The sequence below is a fragment of the Carex rostrata genome, chromosome 6 (assembly GCF_964058835.1).
Source record: "Carex rostrata chromosome 6, lpCarRost1.2, whole genome shotgun sequence".
Classification (NCBI taxonomy): domain Eukaryota; kingdom Viridiplantae; phylum Streptophyta; class Magnoliopsida; order Poales; family Cyperaceae; genus Carex; species Carex rostrata.
Genome location: NC_135923.1, coordinates 12004825 through 12026974, shown reverse-complemented (window position 1 = coordinate 12026974; position 22150 = coordinate 12004825). Strand labels below are relative to the sequence as shown.

Below are 22150 nucleotides of genomic sequence, written 5' to 3'. Positions count from 1 at the left end.
AAAATTAAACATGGGAGGACCGCTTAATCATTAATGAGCGTTTAAAAAATTGCGGATATTTAACTTGAAGCATCAAAGTATTTAACTTGAATTTTTCAGGTATTAAATCATATGCAATGATATTTATTTATGAAAGAATAAATCAATCCATTAATTGTCTCCGCACAAAATTTTCTTTTTTTTGAATCGTCCCTGCACAATTGGAGACCATTAAATAAATAATTCCCTCACCCAATAGTAAATACTCTGAGACATAATGATAAATACTTTATGTTACATAGGTAAATACTTTACATTATATAGATAAATACTTCTCATGCATACTTGCAACTTTCAGTAAAAACATCAATGATAAATACTCCCAGATATAATGATAAATACTCTATGTTACAAAAGTAAATACTTCTCAGAAATAATGATAAATACTTTTTTAAACATTAATTAACAGATAAGCATTTATTAACATGAATTGTTATTAGATAACAGTATAATTAATGCGGAGATTGTTTTTAAAGGAATAATTAATACGAGAATTGTTATTAGAGGAAGACATAATTAATGCGGGGATTGGTATTAAATGACAGTCTAATTTAATGTGGGGATAAAATGAAACTTTTAACGAAATTAGTGGGGGATATATGGCAGTTAAGGAAGAGAGAGAGTGAGGGGTTTCATATAATAATTATTTTTTTTTATTAAATAACAACCGTATTAAATGAAAATGTATCCTTCAATTTCCTACCAATTCTTGGTTCCCCAATTGAATGCTTCTCTGGTCATTCTTTTTTTCTGTGATTGAATCAATGAATATGAAACTCACAGTTGTCCCATCATGGTTTGATTATGGGAATCAGATTTCCTGCCCCCAGAGTCACTGCGGGGTGAGCCCGGTTACTGTTAAAGGGTTTAGAGTTAAAGTGGTTTTGGGTTTAGAGTTATATGGAGGCCCACTCTGCAGTGACTCTGGGGGCAGACGATTCGGTTCCTTGATTTTGTACTTCAAATAAAATCGGATTACTTATTACCAGAAACTAAATAATGTTATCAATCCCTTGGTCCTGGCATAATTATTTACTTATTGAAGAAAAAAATCATCATTTTGTTTTATATATCCTGATTGGCTGATTCAAGATGAACCTGTTTCAAGCGTTTTTCATTAGTTTGTACCCAACGGTTATCTTTAAAATTTAAATTGTGCCTTAATTTTTTTCTCTATATTCTGCCTGGGCCCCTCAATATATAGTGTGATTAATACAAACGAGAATTCCTAGTAATCACCAAATAAAGCAGATTCTTATTTTACAATTAATTTCATTCCGGTAAGTGTAACTAAATTATACAAGGAAAGCACTTTATAGACCCACCAAAAAGGAATAACGAAGCAAAAATCAATCTAGGGAAAAGAAAGAACATTGATACAAGTCATACTCATACAACTATATATGAATAAGCAATGATTAAATAATGCCTTCCTACCGTTAGTTACACTATTCCTTTCCCAGTCGACCAAACCAACTTTGGGTATAGTGCATGTGTTCTATTCCAATTGTCCTACTTTGGGGTTGGATTACAGGCTGTGTGCAGCTACAGCCTACAATTGAGCACATTCCATGTTCATCCTTTGTGCCCAGCCTAACAGAACTGCGTATCAATCCTATCTATCTGGACTCACATTTATTCTACCTTTGTTTGCAATGTTAATTTAATGAGGGGGAAAGAAAGGGAGAGGAGATGTATCTTTTGTTCATATGCATACTAATCATGTTATCTCCATGTGACCGATGATGTAAATATATATGTTGTTGTTCCCTCAATTTAATACCAATCGGCGGTGCATGGTGCTCTGGAATTATATCTGTGCTGTGGAAAGATCAAAGCATGCTGTATGCCCAATTTGCTGCTCAATTAATTGAAGCACTGATCAAGTCAAGTCAAGACAACCACATTTCTGGTGGTGGATCTAACTAAAACCTGTTGCTTGTATAAATGTATTGCCATCACATGTATCCCTATCATTTCATGTTACGCCTAGTTGCACTTCATTTCCCAGCCTGACGCCAAGAATTAATTGTGGTCACCAAATATTTGTTTATCATTCTTTCTTGTGCGAATGCATCTATCCAGCTTCATAAATCACAATACTTTAATGTTGGAATTTTTACGAAAATGTCAAAATAATAAACAATAACCAATTTTTTTATGAAAGTATTAAAATATTACTTGTTACAGAGAACTGTCCATTTTCATTTTTAATTTGAAATACTTAACAGCGTATGATCTATTTAATAACACGTGAATTCAAATTCAAAGGGGGGAAGCTGTCTAGGGAAACGCGTTAATTAGAAGATGCTTCTACAAGGAATTCAAAGGAGGGTTTGACTCGCAATTGCTTAAACCCCACGGTTTAAAAGTGGGAAAATGAGCGTTGGATAAACCCTTAACTTGAAATTGAATAGAATAAATCACGATCGAGCTAGCGTGTATGGTTTGTTCAAGTATTTAAAGATCTAGGTAACTAATGATGATCATAGAATATAATTCATCGTGATATTTTGTGCACCTAGAATACTTTAAGGCAATATATATATATATATATATATAGGGGATGTGGCTACGGGTAGCTAAGAGGCCTCCGTGCTACGGCTCGGATTTCGAGTTTTCAAAATCCTAACGGTCGATCCGAACCGTTCATCTTGTTCTCCATATTAATATGTGCTTGGAGACCAAATTTTACATTTTTCTGAATTTTTTTACTATTTATTAAGCCACTTTGAAAACCCCTGATCCAACGGTGGCTTAACCCAACAGTAAAATCAGAAACTACCGTTGGATCAGGGGTTTTCAAAGTGGCTTAATAAATAGTAAAAAAATTCAGAAAAATGTAAAATTTGGTCTCCAAGCACATATTAATATGGAGAACAAGATGAACGGTTCGGATCGACCGTTAGGATTTTGAAAACTCGAAATCCGAGCCGTAGCACGGAGGCCTCTTAGCTACCCGTAGCATATTAGCCAAAACCTATATATATATATATATATATAGAGTACGGCTAACGCGCTTCCTCTAGCATATGGGCCGAAATGCTTCCGGTAGAAATTTAAAATTTCAAAATCCAAAAAATCGATCTGAACCGTTCATCTTCTTCTCCATATTAATATCTGCTTGGAGACCAAATTTTACATTTTTATGAAATTTTTTACTATTTATTAAGCCATTTTGAAAATCGCTGATCCAACGGTAGCTTCTGATTTTTACTGTTTGGTAAGCCACCGTTGGATCAGCGATTTTCAAAATGGCTTAATAAATAGTAAAAAAATTCAGAAAAATGTAAAATTTGGTCTCCAAGCAGATATTAATATGGAGAAGGAGATGAACGGTTCAGATCGACTTTTTGGATTTTGAAATTTCAAATTTCCACCGGAAGCATTTCGGCCCATATGCTAGAGGAAGCGCGTTAGCCGTACTCTATATATATATATATATATGAGGTGGGCTACGGTGAGTTGCGAAGTAAAACGCGTTTCTACTTCACGCCGTATTTTTATTTTGAAAGTCCAAACGACGATCCGAACCGTTAGATGTTTAATCCATATTGAAATGTACTTGGAGACCAAATTTTACATTTTTTGGAATTTTTTTACTATTTATTAAGCATTTTTTAAAATTGCTGTTTTGCTGTGAACAGTAAAAAACATTAAAATTTTCTGGACCATCAGATCTGCGACTTTCAAAATTGCTTAATAAATAGTAAAAAAATTCCAAAAAATGTAAAATTTGGTCTCCAAGCACATTTCAATATGGAGAACAAGATGAACGGTTCGGATCGACGTTTTGAACTTAAAAATCACAAAATATGAGCGTGAAGTAAAATAGTCGCTTTACTTCGCAACTCACCGTAACCCACCTCTATATATATATATATATATATATATATCTATATAGAGTACGGCTAACGCGCTTCCTCTAGCATATGGGCCGAAATGCTTCCGGTGGAAATTTAAAATTTCAAAATTCAAAAAGTCGATCTGAACCGTTCATCTCCTTCTCCATATTAATATCTGCTTGGAGACCAAATTTTACATTTTTCTGAAATTTTTTACTATTTATTAAGCCACTTTGAAAATCGCTGATCCAATGGTTTTACTGTTTTGTTAAGCCACCGTTGGATCAGCGATTTTCAAAGTGGCTTAATAAATAGTAAAAAATTTCAGAAAAATGTAAAATTTGGTCTCCAAGCAGATATTAATATGGAGAAGGAGATGAACGGTTCAGATCGACTTTTTGGATTTTGAAATTTCAAATTTCCACCGGAAGCATTTCGGCCCATATGCTAGAGGAAGCGCGTTAGCCGTACTCTATATATATATATATATATATATATATATATATATATATTTAATTAAGTCTTTGATCTAGTTAAATAACTTAAATTATGACTTATTCTCCCTGCGCTTTCCTTAATACCTTTCGTTCAATAATTTTTTTATTGAAGGCATTTGTAATATGATTTTTTGAGCTTCGTATCGGAAATAAAATATGTATTAAGAAAATAAATTACGAAATGAAATAACTAGTATCAAATAGAATGCAACATAAAAATTATTTAAATGTTTTATTAGATAAAATAATTAATTTTGTGCATTAAATTATATATATACCATATTGATGAATATTAATAAGTGAAAAGTTAAATAATTTTGAACACAATCAATAAATTTGATAATAATTAATGATTAATTCAATGATAATAAATGCTTGATGACTTAACATGACTTAGAGACCTTAAAACTCAATATTAATTGAAACAAAATGAGGTAAAAGGCTGAAAGCCATTAAAAAAGAGAAATGTCAAAGCCATTAAAATTCTTAATAGAACTAAAAGGAAGGACAAGCAAAATAAAAAAGGCATAATTGTTGTACATATGATGGGCCAGGAACGGTATGCGATTGTATTGTTGATTCAAAGGCAGCGAAAGCAACTTCTCATGATGTTATTCTGATGAGAACACATGCATATTGGTACAATGTTCGCTTGTCAAGCGATCAAATAATTAAGCAGATACTGCCATTAATCATATTTAGTATTGCCATGAGATATTTCGTATATCATACCACCAACTTACCTACGTAGAAACAGTGTTTTAAATGCGGCCGCATATGCTTATGCATTGGTTTTCAACATACAGATTCCTATGCAGTCAAGTTCATGCAGTTTTGAATATACAAACACATATATGGTCCATACAGATCTGAAAAAAACCTAAAAACTATTTTGCAATGGAGGAACTTATAATCTATATAATTTATAATATGGTAATTAAAGAGCACAAACCACTAGACTAAATAAGTCTTTAGATATATAAATTAGTTTTATTTTATACATATTTATTTAAAAAAGCATAGTAAAACCGCATATGTACTTCCGCATACAGATCCGCATATGCAGTATGCAGTGATCTTTCACATGCATGAACAAAACCGCATTTTAAAACACTGCATAGAAATAAATGGTTCTCAGTCGTTTATACAAAATAAACGTTGAATTTTTTTTATTAGATTCCCTCATTGGATTTTAATAAATTAGATCGGTTGTTCTTCTCTTTGTTATAATTTCCGAATGATTAAATTTAATTCTGGAGAATACCAATTGGACTAAATGATTGTCCATATTGTTCATATTGTTATCCATGGAGTGCTAGCTATAGATTATTAGAAGTGCTATATTAACGTACAAGTGTACATGCTATAGATTAATTTAAGTAAATTTCGTTAAGAGTAATTCACTAATTCTACACATTCAAGTTTTATGTTACATCCAACTTTTACAGTATATATATATTTTGAGGAGGTTTCAAATATCTTCATTTTTGTGCTCCATTATATGGCTCTATTTTTAGCAAGGTTCTAAATAGCACACTATAGCGTTTTCAGACTATAAAAGCTATGGTGCTATTAGCGCTATTTTGGTATAACGCTGTTTTTTTAACCAGTCCGCTATAACGCGATAAACGCTATTTAAACCTTTGATTTTTAGAATTTAAAACATCAAATGTCAAAATAAAACTGATCTATATGATTTTCTCTATGACCACAAAAAACATCATAAAATTTCAGTTTTGTTTTCATTAGTATGAAGAGTTTGCAAAAATACACCAATGTGGTCACATTTTGGACATTGATATCATAAAGAGTCAAAATCGAAAAGTGATTTTTTTTGTTCGCGTATAGAGAAAATAATATAGATCAAATCTAACAGTTATTTTAACATATAAATTATAGAATTTTTATTATTAAAAATTAAAAAAGAAAGTATGATGGAGACACAAAAAAAGTAGAGGTATTTGAACCTCTAAAAAAAATACCATTTCAAATTAAAAATTTCAGTTGTACATGTTTTCTCAATTATTTAAATTGAGCATGTATTAAATTGTAGTCAATCATTTTTTTTTTATATCTAGAAATGTGGATGACTAGCCTATTAACTTTTATTTAATGTCTATAAAAAACTTTTCATCTAGATTTTAAAGTCACGACTTTCACACTGAGAGTGTTGCTCCTTACCACTAGACCTAAGACTGATTTTTGTAGTCAATTAGATTTTGATTGATCATTCATCATAAAATAATGAACTCTCACTATTAATATTTCGGATCCTGATAACAATTTCCGCAGTCTCAACCCCGCAAAAAATCCCGCACAAACTGCCAAAAAAGTCATGGGGGACCGCTCAATCATTAATACTCCGCAGAAACTGTTAGTATTTAACTTGAAGCATCAAAGTATTTATCTTGAATTTACAAAGTATTAATCCCTATGCAATGATATCTATTTATGATTGAATAAATCAATCCATCAATTGTCCCCGCACAAAATTTTTTTTTTTTTTTTGAATTGTCTCCGCACAACTGGGGACCATTAAATAAACAATCCCCTCATAAATACTTGTCAGTTATCCCCACACAAATTTTTTTTTTTGGATTGTCCCCGCACAACTGGGGACCATTAAATAAACAATCCCCTCACCCAATGATAAATACTTTATGCTACATGGATAAATACTTCACAGACATAGGTACAACTTTTAGTAAAACATCAATGATAAATACTTTTCAAGCATAATGATAAATACTTTATGCTACGTGGAAAAATACTTTATGTTACATGAATAAATACTTCTCAGACATAACTGCAACTTTTAGTAAAACATCAATGATAAATACTTCTCAAGCATAATGATAAATATTTTATGTTACATGGATAAGTACTTTATGTTACATGAATAAATACTTCTCAGACATAATTGCAATTTTCAGTAAAACATCAATAATAAATACTTCTCAGACATAATGATAAATATTCTATGTTATGTGGATAAATACTTTATGTTACATGGATAAATATTTCACAAACATAGCTGCAACTTTTAGTAAAACATCAATGATAAATACTTCTCAAGCATAATGATAAATAATTTATGTTATATGTATAAGTAATTTATGTTACATAGATAAGTACTTTATGTTATATGGATAAATACTTTATGTTAGCGGGAATTGTTATTAAATGAAAGTATAATTAATGCAGAGATTGTTATTTTATGACAATATAATTAATGCGGGGATTGTTATCAGAGGACAGCATAATTAATGTAGGGATTGTTATTAAATGACAGTCTAATTTAATGCGGAGATAAATGAAAATTATTAGCGGAATAAATGGGGGAATAAAGATTGTTAAGAAAGTTAATATTGAGGAGAGAGAGTGCGGAGAAAAAGAGGGGACAGGGGGAGGGAATTAGTATAATTATTCTAATATTTTATTATTATTTGATGGAAAGCTAAATGCCTTTTAACTTGTTTTAAATTTAATGCACGTCCTGTTTAAATAATTGACAGAAACGGTTATAACATACTAATTGTAATACTACGGTGTTCATTTTTTTCAACTGAAAGGCCAAGTGATTTTGTGAAGTAAATAAGTGAAAACAGAGACAAAATCATTCTATACAACTAAACATTTAAAATCCTCTCCTCTTTTGACAGCAAATTAAAGGACCGCCTAAAAGTAGATACCATCTGTGGTCTGTGGAGAAGGAGAAAACCATCACCACTGCTGTTTTTTTTTTTTTTTTTTTTTTTAAAACTTTATCTTCTGTCGATGTTGATTGCGACAGATACTTAGCAGAACCCAATAGAGATGGAAGAGAAAAAGAAATTGAATAGAACAGAGTAGAAACATAGTTACTTGCCGTAAATGAAAGGTAGAGAGTATTAATTTACACTTTAATTGTCTTATAATACACTATAGAGCTTTAAAACAAAATGATCCAAGAAAAAAAAGAAATTATATTCTAGAGCAAAGCCCAAAAAATATTTTACACTTTGTCTTTTATACAGAGCTTTTAGAAGAAAAATAATTCACCATAAAGCCCAAAATTAGAGTAATAATTAGTGAGTAGTGAACTTCATAATTACAGCCCAAATTAGAGCGCAAAGACACTTTCACAAATTTCACCTTGTCTTATATAAAGAAATAAAGAAAGTAGATCCAAGAACAAAGCCCAAAATTAGAGCGCAACAATTTGAGTAGAAAAAATAACTCTTTATAGCCCAAATAAGCCCATTTATGACTTTCAAGCAAAGCCCAATTGTGTCTGAGTATTAACCCTACTTTCACCTTTCTCACATCTGATCTAACAACGAGAGATACGGAAACGGATACCTCGCTAATTCTTTCTCCAACGCAATCCTCCGTAAATTAGTTACAAGTTTCGAGCCTCAGCTGCCGGTTAGTGTCTCTTTGATTTTTCTCAGATTGATTTCTTGCTTTCTTGCCGGTTAGTGTTTGATGTTTCTGCGTTAATTTCGTCCAATTTCGTTTCTTTTTCTCGGTTTTAGTTAGTTGTGTTACAAGTTAAGGTCTAACCTTTCGCATTTCTTCATTTCTTTAAGATTTCCGTATAGTTGGTTAGTTTAAAACTCAAAAGGAACGTCAGAGATACACTTAGTATCTTTTTGCGCGTTTATTCAGTGTAACTTTTCAGTTTTTATAAATTGTCATGTCGATATAATGCAAAAATGGGAATTGTTACGTTTTGTATTAGTTACCTAATTAACCATATGTCTTTGTATCAGATGAGAAGGCAGGGACAGTATACAGAATCAGGTGTGCATCCAATGCTGCAACAGCAACAGCAACAGCAACAGCAACATCCTTACCCGCCTCAACAACTGTCAGGGAATGCATATTCCACACAGGATCCTCTGTGGCCTGCTGATTCACACTATGGATCTTCATGGCCTGCTGAGGGACAGTGGCACCGGGACCGTGACTCTGCAAAAGACCCCAATAATAAGATCTCCTCTTACTCTACTGGATACACTGAAGGCAAGTGTTACTGTCATTGTGTCATATACCCATTGATGCTACCGACCTGTTGTGTTGGTACCAACTTGTCTAATTTGCTCTTGACTAAATGTTCAAAACTAGAATGGTTCAATGTGCAATCAAAGCTATTTTTCGATTCAATTGAAGTTTTTAGTTGAGAAAATAAAAGAAAATGCTTAATTATCGGTAAACTGATACATGTCATTGGTTTTGTTCCTCCCACACAACTTGTACCTGGAAAATGCAGCTGCACTGTACAATGATTCATTCATTGTCTGTAAATTGACTTTTAAATTTTTTTTTTATTCTTCTTATTTATGAACTGGTATATAGGTCAAGGCAAGGCTGGTTCACATAATTACATGTATGAGGCACAGAGAGTAGATACAAAACATGGCACAGAAAAGGTGGGAAGTACGGAATCAAGGGCAGAAAATCCAAATAATAGTGCATTGGAAGGGGGATACAAGGATAATGCAGCCCTTCCGCAAACAATTGATGCGCTGGAGCAGAGATTTCTTCAAGACCTCACAAAACTACTAAAAGAACAGCATGATGCAGAGGATGCCGAGGTTTTAAGGCACCGTGCGGTACTTAACTTTCACAAATCCACTACAGATACTTCATCTCTTCCTAATGAGTTGTTAAATTTGAACTTCATATCTTGTAGTTTAATTATAGATGTTATTTTTCTCTTCTTTTTTTACAGAGGCTGAATGAGATTAATACGCAGTATCAAGAGAAGTTGGTGGTTTTGCGAGCAAACCAAGGGAAGATAAGAGAGGAGCTTATGAGAAAGGAGTCTGAGTCACGCCTCCAACAATACCAGCAGAACCAACTTACCAATTCCATGGCCCATTTACAAAACAACAGCACTCCTCCCCCTCGGCCGAGCGGGGCCCACCACAGTTACCCTTCTGCTGGTGGGTACAACATGGAGGCAACAGAGAGAACAGCCTACCATGGTGCATATGGTGCAGAAGGGTACCCAAGTGGGTACGGTGGAGATGCGGCCCAGCGGGGCCCTTATCCTACTCAGGCAAGTCATTACGAATCTACTGGCCACGCGCATGGCCGTGGATTGGAGCCACATTATGCTGGTGGAAGAGCTTATAATGCTGGAGGGAGGCAGCGCTAGGTTCTTACTTGTCTGGCCAGTATGATAGTTTTTTTTTTTTTTTTTAATGTTTTTTAATGTTTTTCCTCTTGGGTTTCTCTGGAGACACTTTCCCTCCCAAAATGAAAAAGGATCCTTGTTATCCATCCATATGCGAGGTTTGTGTAGGCAGATGCATGATTGATTTTGCCATGGTGTTGTTTAGATTAGAGTAGTCACCTGTGCCATGGTTGGAAATTCTACTTGGGAAGCTAGAGCTCCTACATAATGTTAATAACTAATATAGATCTCATCATTAATAAAATGTAGGAAATTTTATAATTCTGGTAAGATTCGAAATTCCATTTGAAATTTTGGATGAGCATGTAGAACTTATAAATTTTTGCATCCACATACTTCGGTTTTTGGATATTGTTCGCTGTATCTGATATAATGATAATCCACTGAATCTTAAATCCTCTAACAAACAGAGAGCACACCAGCCGTGCCTTGGCAGCTTCAGTATGAGAAAAGATCGAATAACCTCTTTTTGTGACATGTTAAGATAATAATTTGCTTGCAGCAATAATTTATATTTCAAATTTATTTAAATTGTTGCTGTTGTTCTATTAATGAGAAATTTTTGTTTACTGGATAATGTGAAATTTACAGTTCATGATCGTACAGTATCAAGAGATGAAAATTTCTTTGCACATCAATTAATTCCACAGCTCAGTGATTGTTTTCTTTGTTGTGATCGGAGTAAATTTGTTGGTTTCGTAGTCAATTTTCGAGTATGCTATTTTTTGTACTAAATAATTATATATATAATAACTGTTGTTTACATGCTATTTTTTGTACTAAATAATTATATATATAATAACTGTTGTTTACGTTTATACACTATTATAACATTGTAATTTAAAAGTTTAAATATGTAATAATACATAAATAGTTGTGAACTTGTAATGCATCATCAAAATATTTATTATCATTGGATCTCTCATCCTTCAGTATTTTGCGGCCTGGATTTAATGTTTACTGGTACCGCCAATTCTCTGCAGTCAGTGAATATACCCTGTCACATGGCTGCGAGCGGAGATCTAATTTGCAATGAAAAAAAAAAAAAACCACTATCTTTCTTGAACTACGTAAACACACAAACCTCTTTCCTATTTTTCCTTCTTACCTGGTTGAAATATGGGCTTTAGCAGCACAACAAGTAGAACAAATTCAGCAAACAGCTATTTCCGGAGAAAAAAAAAAGGAACAAACAAAGAATGGAATAACATAACAAAGCTAGAAAAAGAGAGTGAGCAAAGAGGAATTAGGTGGAAATTCGGCTTACAAGGCGGAATTCACTCAAAAGCTGAAAATTATTCAGTTTTTCAAATTAATGCTGATTATAGTCCGGCTTCTCTAAGCATAGTTTTTATTTTTATGGTTTTTATTTTATTTTTTTACTTTCTACATATTCAAATTTTCTATGCAAAAGATTTACATATTTTTAGCTGCTTAATTTTGACTGATCAATTTAAAAAAAACCAGCATAAATTTTATTAACTTTCAATAAACATTGTTCACGTATTTTATTGTATTTTTTACACTTTAATACCTTTAAAAATTGTTGTTTTGTATAGTCTGTTCCATTTCACAGATTTTAAATCTTATTCTTTAAATTTAGCTAATAAACCTATAAGAAATAACATTTATTAATTTGAGATCACTATTTATTTATACACATTGTTTTAAAATATCTGAACTAATTATATAAAAATTATGGTTATAAAATGCTTAAATAAATGTGTCAAAGCAACACGAGACGTTACACCAAGTTAATATGATATATTTGATTAAGTTAGAACAGCTGGGAAAAGAAAAGGAATAACCGAAAAAGAGCGATTCTACTATTCAATTAGACTTGAAAATAAGAAACTTAGGTTACACTCCCATTGGTAGACATGACTACATGATAATGCAAGTGTTTTCGGATTAAAAATTTTCTTCTCCAAATGCAAAGGGACTCGAGAACGAGCAACAATCATAAATCTCATCATTTATTAATAAAATGCAACTGATAACTGGTTTCTTTTGGTAATTGGTAATGTTGTTGTAATTTTAGCACATTTTTTTTTTTTTTGGTCTCTTTTGGCATTCATACTTTGAATGCTTACAAGAAGCTTGGAACCACCATCAAAAATTGTATGCAAAGTCGTTGCTAAATGCTAATACTTGTGGGCTTGCTTGAAGCTGCTTGTTTGCAGCAACTTACAATTTAAAGACCTAATATGCAAAACATCTGTATTTTACTCCTGAAATAAAATAAAAAATAAAAAATCACTGTGAATAGTTATGTTTTCGCTTTCCATTTTTTTCTTTCTTTCTTTTTAATCAATATTCAGAAGCCCCACTGCGAAGATGCCCTTCACAACATACATAATTTAAAAAAAAAAAAAAGGACTATTGTTTCCCTTAAAAGCACATATCCTATTAGCAGTTTAGCACCCTAGAGGCATATTATCTTACATGTACAATCCCAGAAGCAAAAAAGAAAATGTGTCATCCTATGAGAAAATATTGTTCAAAAACTAAAACAAATTATCGGTGTAGCTAAAGTTTTGGGGAAAAAAACAACAACAAAGGGGACTATCAGCAAGATACCTGATCATCCTTGAACACAAAATAGACAAGCTCCTAGAAATACACATTAAGCTTTGGTTTCTTATTTCCATCTTGTTTATGACATCTACGATTTTCATATCCAACAATCAAACGTCACACCAGACTTCTCTCAATCAGCGCTTGCTGCCATGCCCGATTCCAAGAAGATCCTGAAATAACATACATTACATGTACAAAATCAATTAAACAACTTCTATTTATTGTAAAAGAATTATTATATCATTTGTAAACTATAACTAAAGGAGAAATCAAAGAGATTCTGTTATGGCTCTTACCTGACAAGCTTTATTTTTGGCCCTCGTTTCAGCAGTGCTAGGTATGTCATGGTTTGGCTTGTTAAACCTTTTTTCACTCTTCTCGCATGAACCCCACCCATCAGAGAACCTCCCACCTCTTTGAAAAGTTTTCAAGGAAATTAGTATACAGGAGATGGCAAGGCCATGTAGAATAGGAGCATGATTAACTTCTACCAAAATCCAACCTTTGTGAAGGTATCAGACTATCAGTTGATATCATATGTTAGATTAACAGCAAAATACCAAGAGGTAAGTTGCCAATTGAACATTTGTTTTCCATTTCTATAACCAAAATTTAATGCAGAATAGCCATGATCCATTCCAATTGATGTGTGCATTGATATCGCACGTTCTGGTAGAGTGCTGGTATTAGACCTAACTATATGCTAAAAATCATATCTAGAGAGGCTTACTGCATGTGTGCTCTGACAACAAACTCAGCACGCCGAACATTTCGGTTTTCATCAAATTCAATAGTCTTATCTTTGATTTCATAAGATATATTGAAGAAAAACGACATCTTCCTCCATCCTGATATAAAAGATAAGGTTACAAACAAATAAGAAAAATTTGATACACATAAATCAAGATGTAAAATGGTTTTACTTTACCAGATTTCTTGATATAGGGGTTTCCAGAAATCACGCTGTAGTCGGATTTTTCTAGAATCTGGAAAAGGAAACCAATAAATCAAAAAGAGAATAAAGAGAACTATCGTCAACAATTTATATTATTTATACCAATATTATCATTTATTGAACCACCAAGATGAATGTCAAGCCTTTCGCCATTGAAGAAGTTAATATTGGAGCCTCAATTCTACGGTTCTTTCTCGGTTGCTGTTTCAACATTAGACAAGCATTGAGTGAATTTGTGCTTGTTATTACTCAATTTACACAGAAAGATATCACTTGTTCGGCATCTCAGCTACCTACCTAGATTGTTAACACTTGACAGTGGTTGTAAATAGTCACTCACAGCAGAAACAATCACTTATTAAGTCTATCCTAAGTTGTGAACTAATGCTTAATCAGCAAATACTTTCATATAACTTGCAACACGATGATCAAAGAAATTTTCAGATCAGTTCTGGCACTCACAGTTCAAGTGAGCAATTCACATGGAAACTCTCCAATTAACAAGCTATGCCTCTGACCAAATTTCACTCATTGCTTCTCTAATGTACATCCATGTCAGAAAATCAATTGTAACTTAATTTAACAGAAAAGAACCAAATTACCGCCAGTGCCGTGTCTTGGAAATGCTTGAACGTAGCAACAGATGGAAACTCTCCAATTAACAAGCTATGCCTCGATCCAAGCTTCCCTTCCGTTGCAGGTGAAGGGCTCTCCGCCACCGGACTAACCTCACTTACCACAACTCGAGTCTTCACTGGTGACTGGTACACCATAGGATTTGGATCTGGATAGACCTGCTTGGGTGGGACATTTGCCTGATTCTGTGCCACCACAAGTCGACGATCAATTGACTCCTGGACAGATGATCTAGGCTTCTTCTCAGGTTGCAACACCTCCCCGACCTCGTCAGGATGAAGTTTGGGTCGGGGTCGGCAGGGGTTGCGATAGGCGAACTGGTGGGAAGGGATGGGAGAGGGGGGAGGCAAGCGGGGCTGAGGTAGGCCTTTACGGAGCCGGGAGGAGGCAGCGGCAGATTCAATGGCTTCCCAGAGCTCGGCGTCGTCGAGGTAGTTGTCCATGGTGGTGAAACTGGAGAGGAAGGGAGTGTGGCTGCTGGTAGCGGAGGCCAGTAGGGGGTGGGGGGGACTGGAGAGGAACAGAGGAAGGGAGTGTGGCTGTTGGTAGCGGAGGCGAGAGTTTCAAATTTCAAATTTTGACGGGCTGGAAAGGGCTTTTAAGGACCTTCATTATTTCTTCTCTTCCTTCCAATATCTGGATCTAGGTATTGGTTTCTGCTCTTAAGCTAAGCCTGTCAGAAACCCTCGCTCGAAAAGTGAAGCCCGGAATCTCAAAAAAGAAATATTTGGATTTAAAAAAAAATTAATGTACTGATGCTAAAAGTGAAGCCCGGCATCTCAAACAGGAATGAAATCTGCTGCAATCCGAATTTTATAAACAGTACCTGAAATTCCTGCTTTTTTAAATCTAAATATTCAACTTTTTCTGTGCACGCATTTTCAAACTGCTAGTTTTTCTATACATGCATCTCAAAATAAATTACCAGTTGAATTTGAAAAAACACGGATTTCAAGGTACTGTTCATTCAATTCGGATCGCAGCAGATTTGTTTCCTCTCAAACAAGAGATGATGGTGATGTGATAATTAAAATAAAATTTAATACCCTGGAATCACAATCTGAAATATAATAATTAATAACACACAAGCGTAGATATATTTTATTGTATACAAACGGGATAGTTAACTTTGGATGTAGAAAGGAATATACTGATATTCAAATTGATTTTATAACTTCAGCATCCGACATTGATTTTCACAATGCTGTTACTATCCCGAACTAGTATAGCTATCTAAATTGAAAAATGAAGTTTTATGTGCATTTTATTTAATTTACAATCACATAGACTGTGTATTATATTTTATATAATTTGATTGCTGACGCTGTTAATAAAATTAAACACCAACATTTTTAAATTAGATCAAATTTAATATATAATCTATATAAATTATGGAAACATATTTATATTATTAATTTTTTTTTATAAATATTGTGTTGGCTTTTATTGAGAAGTAAAATTATTATTAATGCAATTTTTTTTGTTATTGTATTGTCCTGTATATTCTACTTTTTCTAAAAAAAAAATCAGGATTTTACTATTTTAATTCAATTCGTACGACTTAAAAAATTTAAAACAAACGAATCAAATTGACTCGATTTATAATTCGGAAAGGCTCTTTTAGATGAATCTAGTCCGTTCATTTTTCAATCGTACGACTCAATTTAAATAATAAAATCTTATTTTTCTGGAAAAGGAAGAAAATCCAAGTTGAATTTCTTGTTGCCGGAGAAAACGTGTGGATGAGTCCGTCATCTCTTTGGAAGCCAGCACCGATCCAAAGCATAGAACAATTTTATATGGATTCATCTTACAATACAACGAAAACGCAATCCTAATTCCTAACTATCACTTATCAGAGCAAGGTTTAGCTTGTTGGTTGGTCCGGTGTTTAAAATTAATTTATCGCTACAATACTAAAATCGATGGAACCGAGAATAGAATCAGAATCCGTCCTTTTCCAAATATTTAAAAATAAAATTCAGTTGGAGAAAGATAGGCAGAACTAGTTGATAACAGTTACGAAGTGAACAACAGCTTGCAAAAAGAAGTACTAAAAAAATAAAAAAATAGAATAATTATATGAAACTCTCCACTTCCATTTTCTCATCATTCCCCTATCTCTTAAACATATTTTAACTTCTACAAACTAATTTAACTAACTAGTTTAATTAAATTTATTCAAAATACTGTGATCTTTCAAGTTTAATTAAATTCATAAGTATAAATACTTGGAAGATAATAAATTAATACTTGCAAACTATTAGTTACGTTTGGATGACACAGGAATAGCGCTAACTTAGGAATAGCTGCTATTCCTGGCGAGCTATTCTCAACACAACACGTTTGGATGAAAAAAAACGCTATTCTCAACAAAGAAATAGCTCGAGTTAGCTGCTATTCCACTATTCCTATGAAATGTTCGGTTAGCAGCTATTTCGAACACAAGAATAGCTGCTATTCCGAGCTATTCCTTGATTCATCCAAACGCACCTAAGATATTAATACTTGCATGTCTAACTTGATATGACTATATGGGGGGACTACTCAAATTACATGGGGAGAAGAATCATACTCGTTTTTAGAGGTGGGTTGTTTTTTTTCAATGTCGTCCACATTTCTCATAATCTATGAGGAATTTTGCGAATCTAAAACCACGAACGTATTCTACGCAATTTTATCTTTCAAATGAGATCGATGATGACATACTTTCGGGCTCATCGTCACACAAGTATTTATACCTCATCGTGCAAGTATTTATACCTATACTTGTAAGTATTTATCCCCAATTGTGGACCCCGCATCTCTGCATCAACATTCCCCAATCGTCCTTGCGTCAACCTTTCTCTAACAAAAATTGTCACACCCCAAATCCACCGGGTCTGACAGCCTGCCGCGTGTATAAATCAAGCGTCACATATACACGCAAGGCAGTGGATCTTTTATATGCATTGCCAATATCCTCATCTGCTGCGTCCGAGTAACAAACCTGAAAATAATCGGGAGGGTGGGGGTGAGAATAAATTCTCAGTGCGAATTTGCCACAGTTGAATTATTGGACTTGCAATCAAACTCTATATTCAAAAATGAAACCCAAACCAATAACAGTTCAAACAGATATATATTCGTAAACATAAATAACAGAATGCCAATGCACGACAACAGTTAAATCAACCTGCAACACAGTTTACGGAATTTCCAAGATGAATTTCAAACACAACATATACTTTGGCTTAACTCGATTCATAACTCAGTTCATTAGGGCTTGTAGCAATTACAGATGTTCTTTCGAGCTGAACCTTTATCAAACCCACATCTGTAGGGTTACTGACACCTACAGATGGCCAACCGCTGGACCCTTTATCTGACACCCATCTGCAATCGCTTGGCTTAACAGTTTATTAAGGTCTGGTTCGAATCATATAAAGAAAATCCACTTTGGAATCATTCCAATAGTCGTAATATTCAATTGACCTTTCAAATGCATTAACACGTAGGAAAATGCCACCGAGCCATAGACGTTACACATGTCACCCACGATTTCCAATCACACATCTCATAACATAATCACCCTCCCTCGTCCCAACCGGTACTGGGAATATCGAGGGCTGTTCACCTAAGGCCATTTAGGATCCTGGGAATCCAAGTCAGTATACAGCCCGACTTGGCAAATTCATTGGATCCAAGTGCTTAACTTCGTAAATCCATTCACATACATTCACATATTCAATCCAATCGTGGTGACTTTCAATCAAAATCAGATCATGATAGATCGATACTACCTATAACCATACCAGCATGCAAATCATTCAATTCAGATCAATTCGAGTTTAATTTGATTGGGCGATGCAAATGCTATACACAATTCAGTGATGCAATCAATGATATTCAACATGACAAACGAATAAACAGTTTAATTCCTGAAAATAAAGTATCAAACAAGTCCAAGAATCCCGCACCTTATTATGACGAGCGTACCGCTTAATTTAAAGATCAGGCGTCTCGAATTGCCTCGCGAAATCTGGCTCGACTGAGCCTACACCTATATTATACGATTACTTGGTTTAGTTCGGTTACATTCTCAAAACTTAAATTCCAAAAGCCGTCTTTCAATTCGTCAATTCTTTTATACCTTTCGGCTCATTTATAATTATTTTAATTCAAGTCCAATTTAATAAGGCCCTTATATAAACTTTCACCTTATTACACTTTGGTCCATTGGACGTATCAATTATTTTATTCCAATTCAATTTAATTAAAGACCCATAATTTAGTAAAGGTTTAAGCCTCCTATTTAAAATTTACAATTCATTTCAGATTCATTATAACTATTTTCACTTTCAAGGCCCATGTATAAAATTCTTATGCATGTCATACATTTTAATACAATGGCTTACTTATTTAATTTAGTCCAATGCATACATAAACAAAGGCCCCCAATTCATTTAATCAATTCATCCACAAGCCAACAGTAACGGTCACGGCCTAATTTATCACATATACCAATTTGGTCTTAAATTACACAATTTCATTTCATTTATGCCGTATTCCTTTTTTTTTATCACTTAACCTCCACAAAAATTCACACACTTGCACCTTAGTCATATAAACCATACACCTTTCCGTATATAGACACAATTTGCAAAATTTACCAATTTAGTCCTTGTTCAACCCAAGGCCGAAAATATAAAAGAGATGAACAAGAGTTATCAAATATACACATCTAATCAATTTATTCTCATACTAATTTGGTGGTTGTACGTATAAAAGATTTAAGAGGCACCCAATAATTTTCCCCAATTACACAAACCATAAATCAATTAAAACCAAATAAATTTCAGATTTTACAATATAACCCCTTATACTTAATTTATTCGAACAAATCGATCGAGTCGGGAAAATCAACAACCCGTACTCGAAACTTAACCAATTCACATCCTACGACATTAATCAATTCATCAATACACACAATTCACGAATTTTAGAAATTAACCACAAGAGAGGATGTCAAGAAAAGTGATCTGTTCCGAGGGTTTCGCCTCGCCTCGCGGTCGTCTAAAATCAGCGAGCACCACATGAAATGAGCACTTCCAAGTACCGGGACAGCACCAATCGAACCGAGGCACCACCAATCCTAAACCCTAGTTTCTAGGGTTTCAAGGAAGGGGAAGGGGCCAGAAACCGAGAGAGAGGATGGGGGCGGGCTGGGGTCTTCCGAACCGAGAAAGAGAGAGAGAGGAGAGCAGTGGGGCGGCAGCAGCGCTGCTGGCCGTGGCAGCGGCGGAATGGGAGGGGGCCGCCCTGTTTTTGGCGGAGAAAGGAGGAGAGGGGGCGGGGGCTGCAGCCCTCACGGCCAGAGAAGAGAGGAGAGCAAGGCGGCGGGTTTGGTGGGGTTCGCCGGCGACAGGAGGGGGCGGAGGGAAGAGGGGGCGGAGCCCCTCTGTTTCTTTGGCGTAGCAAGAGGAAAGGGGGGGCTGGGGTTGGGGTTGGGTTTCTGTCACGTAGAGGGAGAGGAGAGAAAGAGAGAATGGAGAGGGTGGGGTGTTAAATGGCCTGCTTTAAGATCCGTGCTGCAGCAAAATCAAATGGTCTAAACAATTCATAATATAAACATTGTTTCTTTTAATTGGTTTTAATTCCGTTTCTTTCATAAATTCAAATCGAAAGTTCATAATTTTTTTGTAACTATATTTGTGCATATAATTTGTGTATTTATCTCTCAATTTAAGATTCGAATAATTCGTTCTCAATTTAAGATTCGAATAATTCGTTCTCAATTTGTATAATTTTTATATATTCCATTAACTCTCTAAAATTCCTAAATGAACTAGTTTTATAAATTCTAAAATCCAATTGTACGAATAATTTTGTATAATTATGCTCTTATTTGGAATTCAATTTATTTATTTATTTACACGAATCTAATTAAATAAATTTCTTCTTTCCTAAAACTTAAAAAGAATTGTAACGGATTTTCTAAGTTTCTAATTTACCGAATAATTATAATTTTATTCCTAGTGCTATATTTTATTTTATTTCTAAATCTCTAAATTTTATTATACATAATTTTATACATTATTTATATTACGAAATTTTTGTTTCGTTTTAGTCGGACATTAAATTTCTGAACGATCGTTAATTAAATTAAACTTTTCATTTAAGCAATTTGATCGATTTATCAATTTAATCAAGTTTTAAAAATTTCGGAATGTAACAAAAATAGTTGACCACATAGGTATAAATACTTCAGTGCATAGATATAAATACTTGTAATACTTGATATTAATACTTTTAAATGTCAGCAGTGTCATATGTGAAAAATACTAGGTATAAATACTTGTGTGATGACGAGCTCGAAAGTATGTCATCATGGATCTCATTTGAAAGATAAAATTGCATAGAAGACGCCGTGGTTTTAGATTCGTAAAATTCCTTATAGATCGTGAGAAATGTGGACGAGATTGAACAAATAAAATTGGAGGGATAATGGAGGGATGAGAGTGGGAGGACAATTATCAGGGCCCAAAAAAATAATCGAGAAATTTTAATTTTCAATTTAGGGAGAATTTCATATATACCACTCAAAAACTGTGAAATTACGTATTTACCATTCAAATTTATGTAATTACATATATACCATCTAAAAAATCTGATAACTCACACATTTACCCAATATAACTTTAGTATATATCAAATATACCCAAAATTCAGATTAATTATGTTTAACATTCTTTTTTTTTTGAAATGTTATGTTTAACATTCTTAAAACTATAATTAATCAAGAATTAACTTAGCACTCTTTCTTTCTCTCCCTAGATTTCTTCTTTATACCCAATACGAGATTAAAAACAAATATAAACTAAATTATGTTCTTGTAAACTAGAAAGAGTATGAAATGAAATAACTCTAATTTTATTTTACTACCTCGTCATTTCTGTCATTTATAGAGTTAAGAGTTATATAATATTATCTGGCTTTGGCTGAAAGATTATGCTATAGATCTACTAGATTTTGAGTTTGCTTGATGGGAAGAAAGTTTTAGCAGGGCAGGAGAGGAGAAGGCGGGAGAGACATTAGGTTTTAGCATCAAAAAAAGAGGAATTCTGATCGTAGATGGGAAAGGAGTTAATTTAATTATTAATTATATTGTTTATAATATTAAACTTAATTAATCTCTAATTAATCTCAGATTTTGATTAATTGGATAAATATGTGAGTTATTAGAATTTTAGATGGTAAATATGTAATTACAGAATTTTTGATGATAAGTGCATAATTTCACAGTTTTTGAGTGGTATATACGAAATTCTCCCTTTTAAATTCCGTATGCGATACTGCTCACGATCGGTACCCGGACCGGTTTGTTTTGTTCGGTCTCCTACTCCCAACTACACCAAATTAGTTCACATATCTT

The 22150-nt window shown here is 33.7% G+C and overlaps 2 protein-coding genes across 7 annotated transcripts; one reads left to right on the top strand and one right to left on the bottom strand.

The window, feature by feature from the left end:
- Positions 1-8690: 8690 nt before the first annotated feature.
- On the top strand, positions 8691-10915 carry LOC144555332 (ubiquitin carboxyl-terminal hydrolase). Of its 4 annotated transcripts, none has more exons than XM_078303624.1 (4): positions 8691-8788; positions 9136-9388; positions 9722-9978; positions 10098-10915. In XM_078303624.1, exons 2-4 carry the CDS (start codon positions 9136-9138, stop codon positions 10524-10526), a joined length of 939 nt encoding a protein of 312 aa, XP_078159750.1. In that variant the 5' UTR covers positions 8691-8788; the 3' UTR covers positions 10527-10915. The 4 variants fall into 4 exon arrangements, with proteins under 4 accessions (XP_078159750.1, XP_078159749.1, XP_078159747.1 ...); XM_078303623.1 differs by having other exon boundaries at positions 8692-8788; positions 9136-9394; positions 9728-9978; XM_078303621.1 differs by having other exon boundaries at positions 8775-9388.
- A 2011-nt stretch (positions 10916-12926) lies between these two features.
- On the bottom strand, positions 12927-15263 carry LOC144555729 (peptide transporter family protein). 3 transcript variants are annotated; one of them, XM_078304139.1, is made up of 6 exons: positions 15248-15263; positions 14703-15210; positions 14069-14131; positions 13876-13993; positions 13442-13559; positions 12927-13315 (listed from the first exon to the last, which is right to left on the bottom strand). In XM_078304139.1, exons 2-6 carry the CDS (start codon positions 15177-15179, stop codon positions 13276-13278), a joined length of 816 nt encoding a protein of 271 aa, XP_078160265.1. In that variant the 5' UTR covers positions 15180-15210; positions 15248-15263; the 3' UTR covers positions 12927-13275. The 3 variants fall into 3 exon arrangements, with proteins under 3 accessions (XP_078160265.1, XP_078160266.1, XP_078160267.1); XM_078304141.1 differs by having other exon boundaries at positions 12929-13315; positions 14074-14131; XM_078304140.1 differs by lacking the exon at positions 15248-15263 and having other exon boundaries at positions 14703-15220.
- Positions 15264-22150: the final 6887 nt, after the last annotated feature.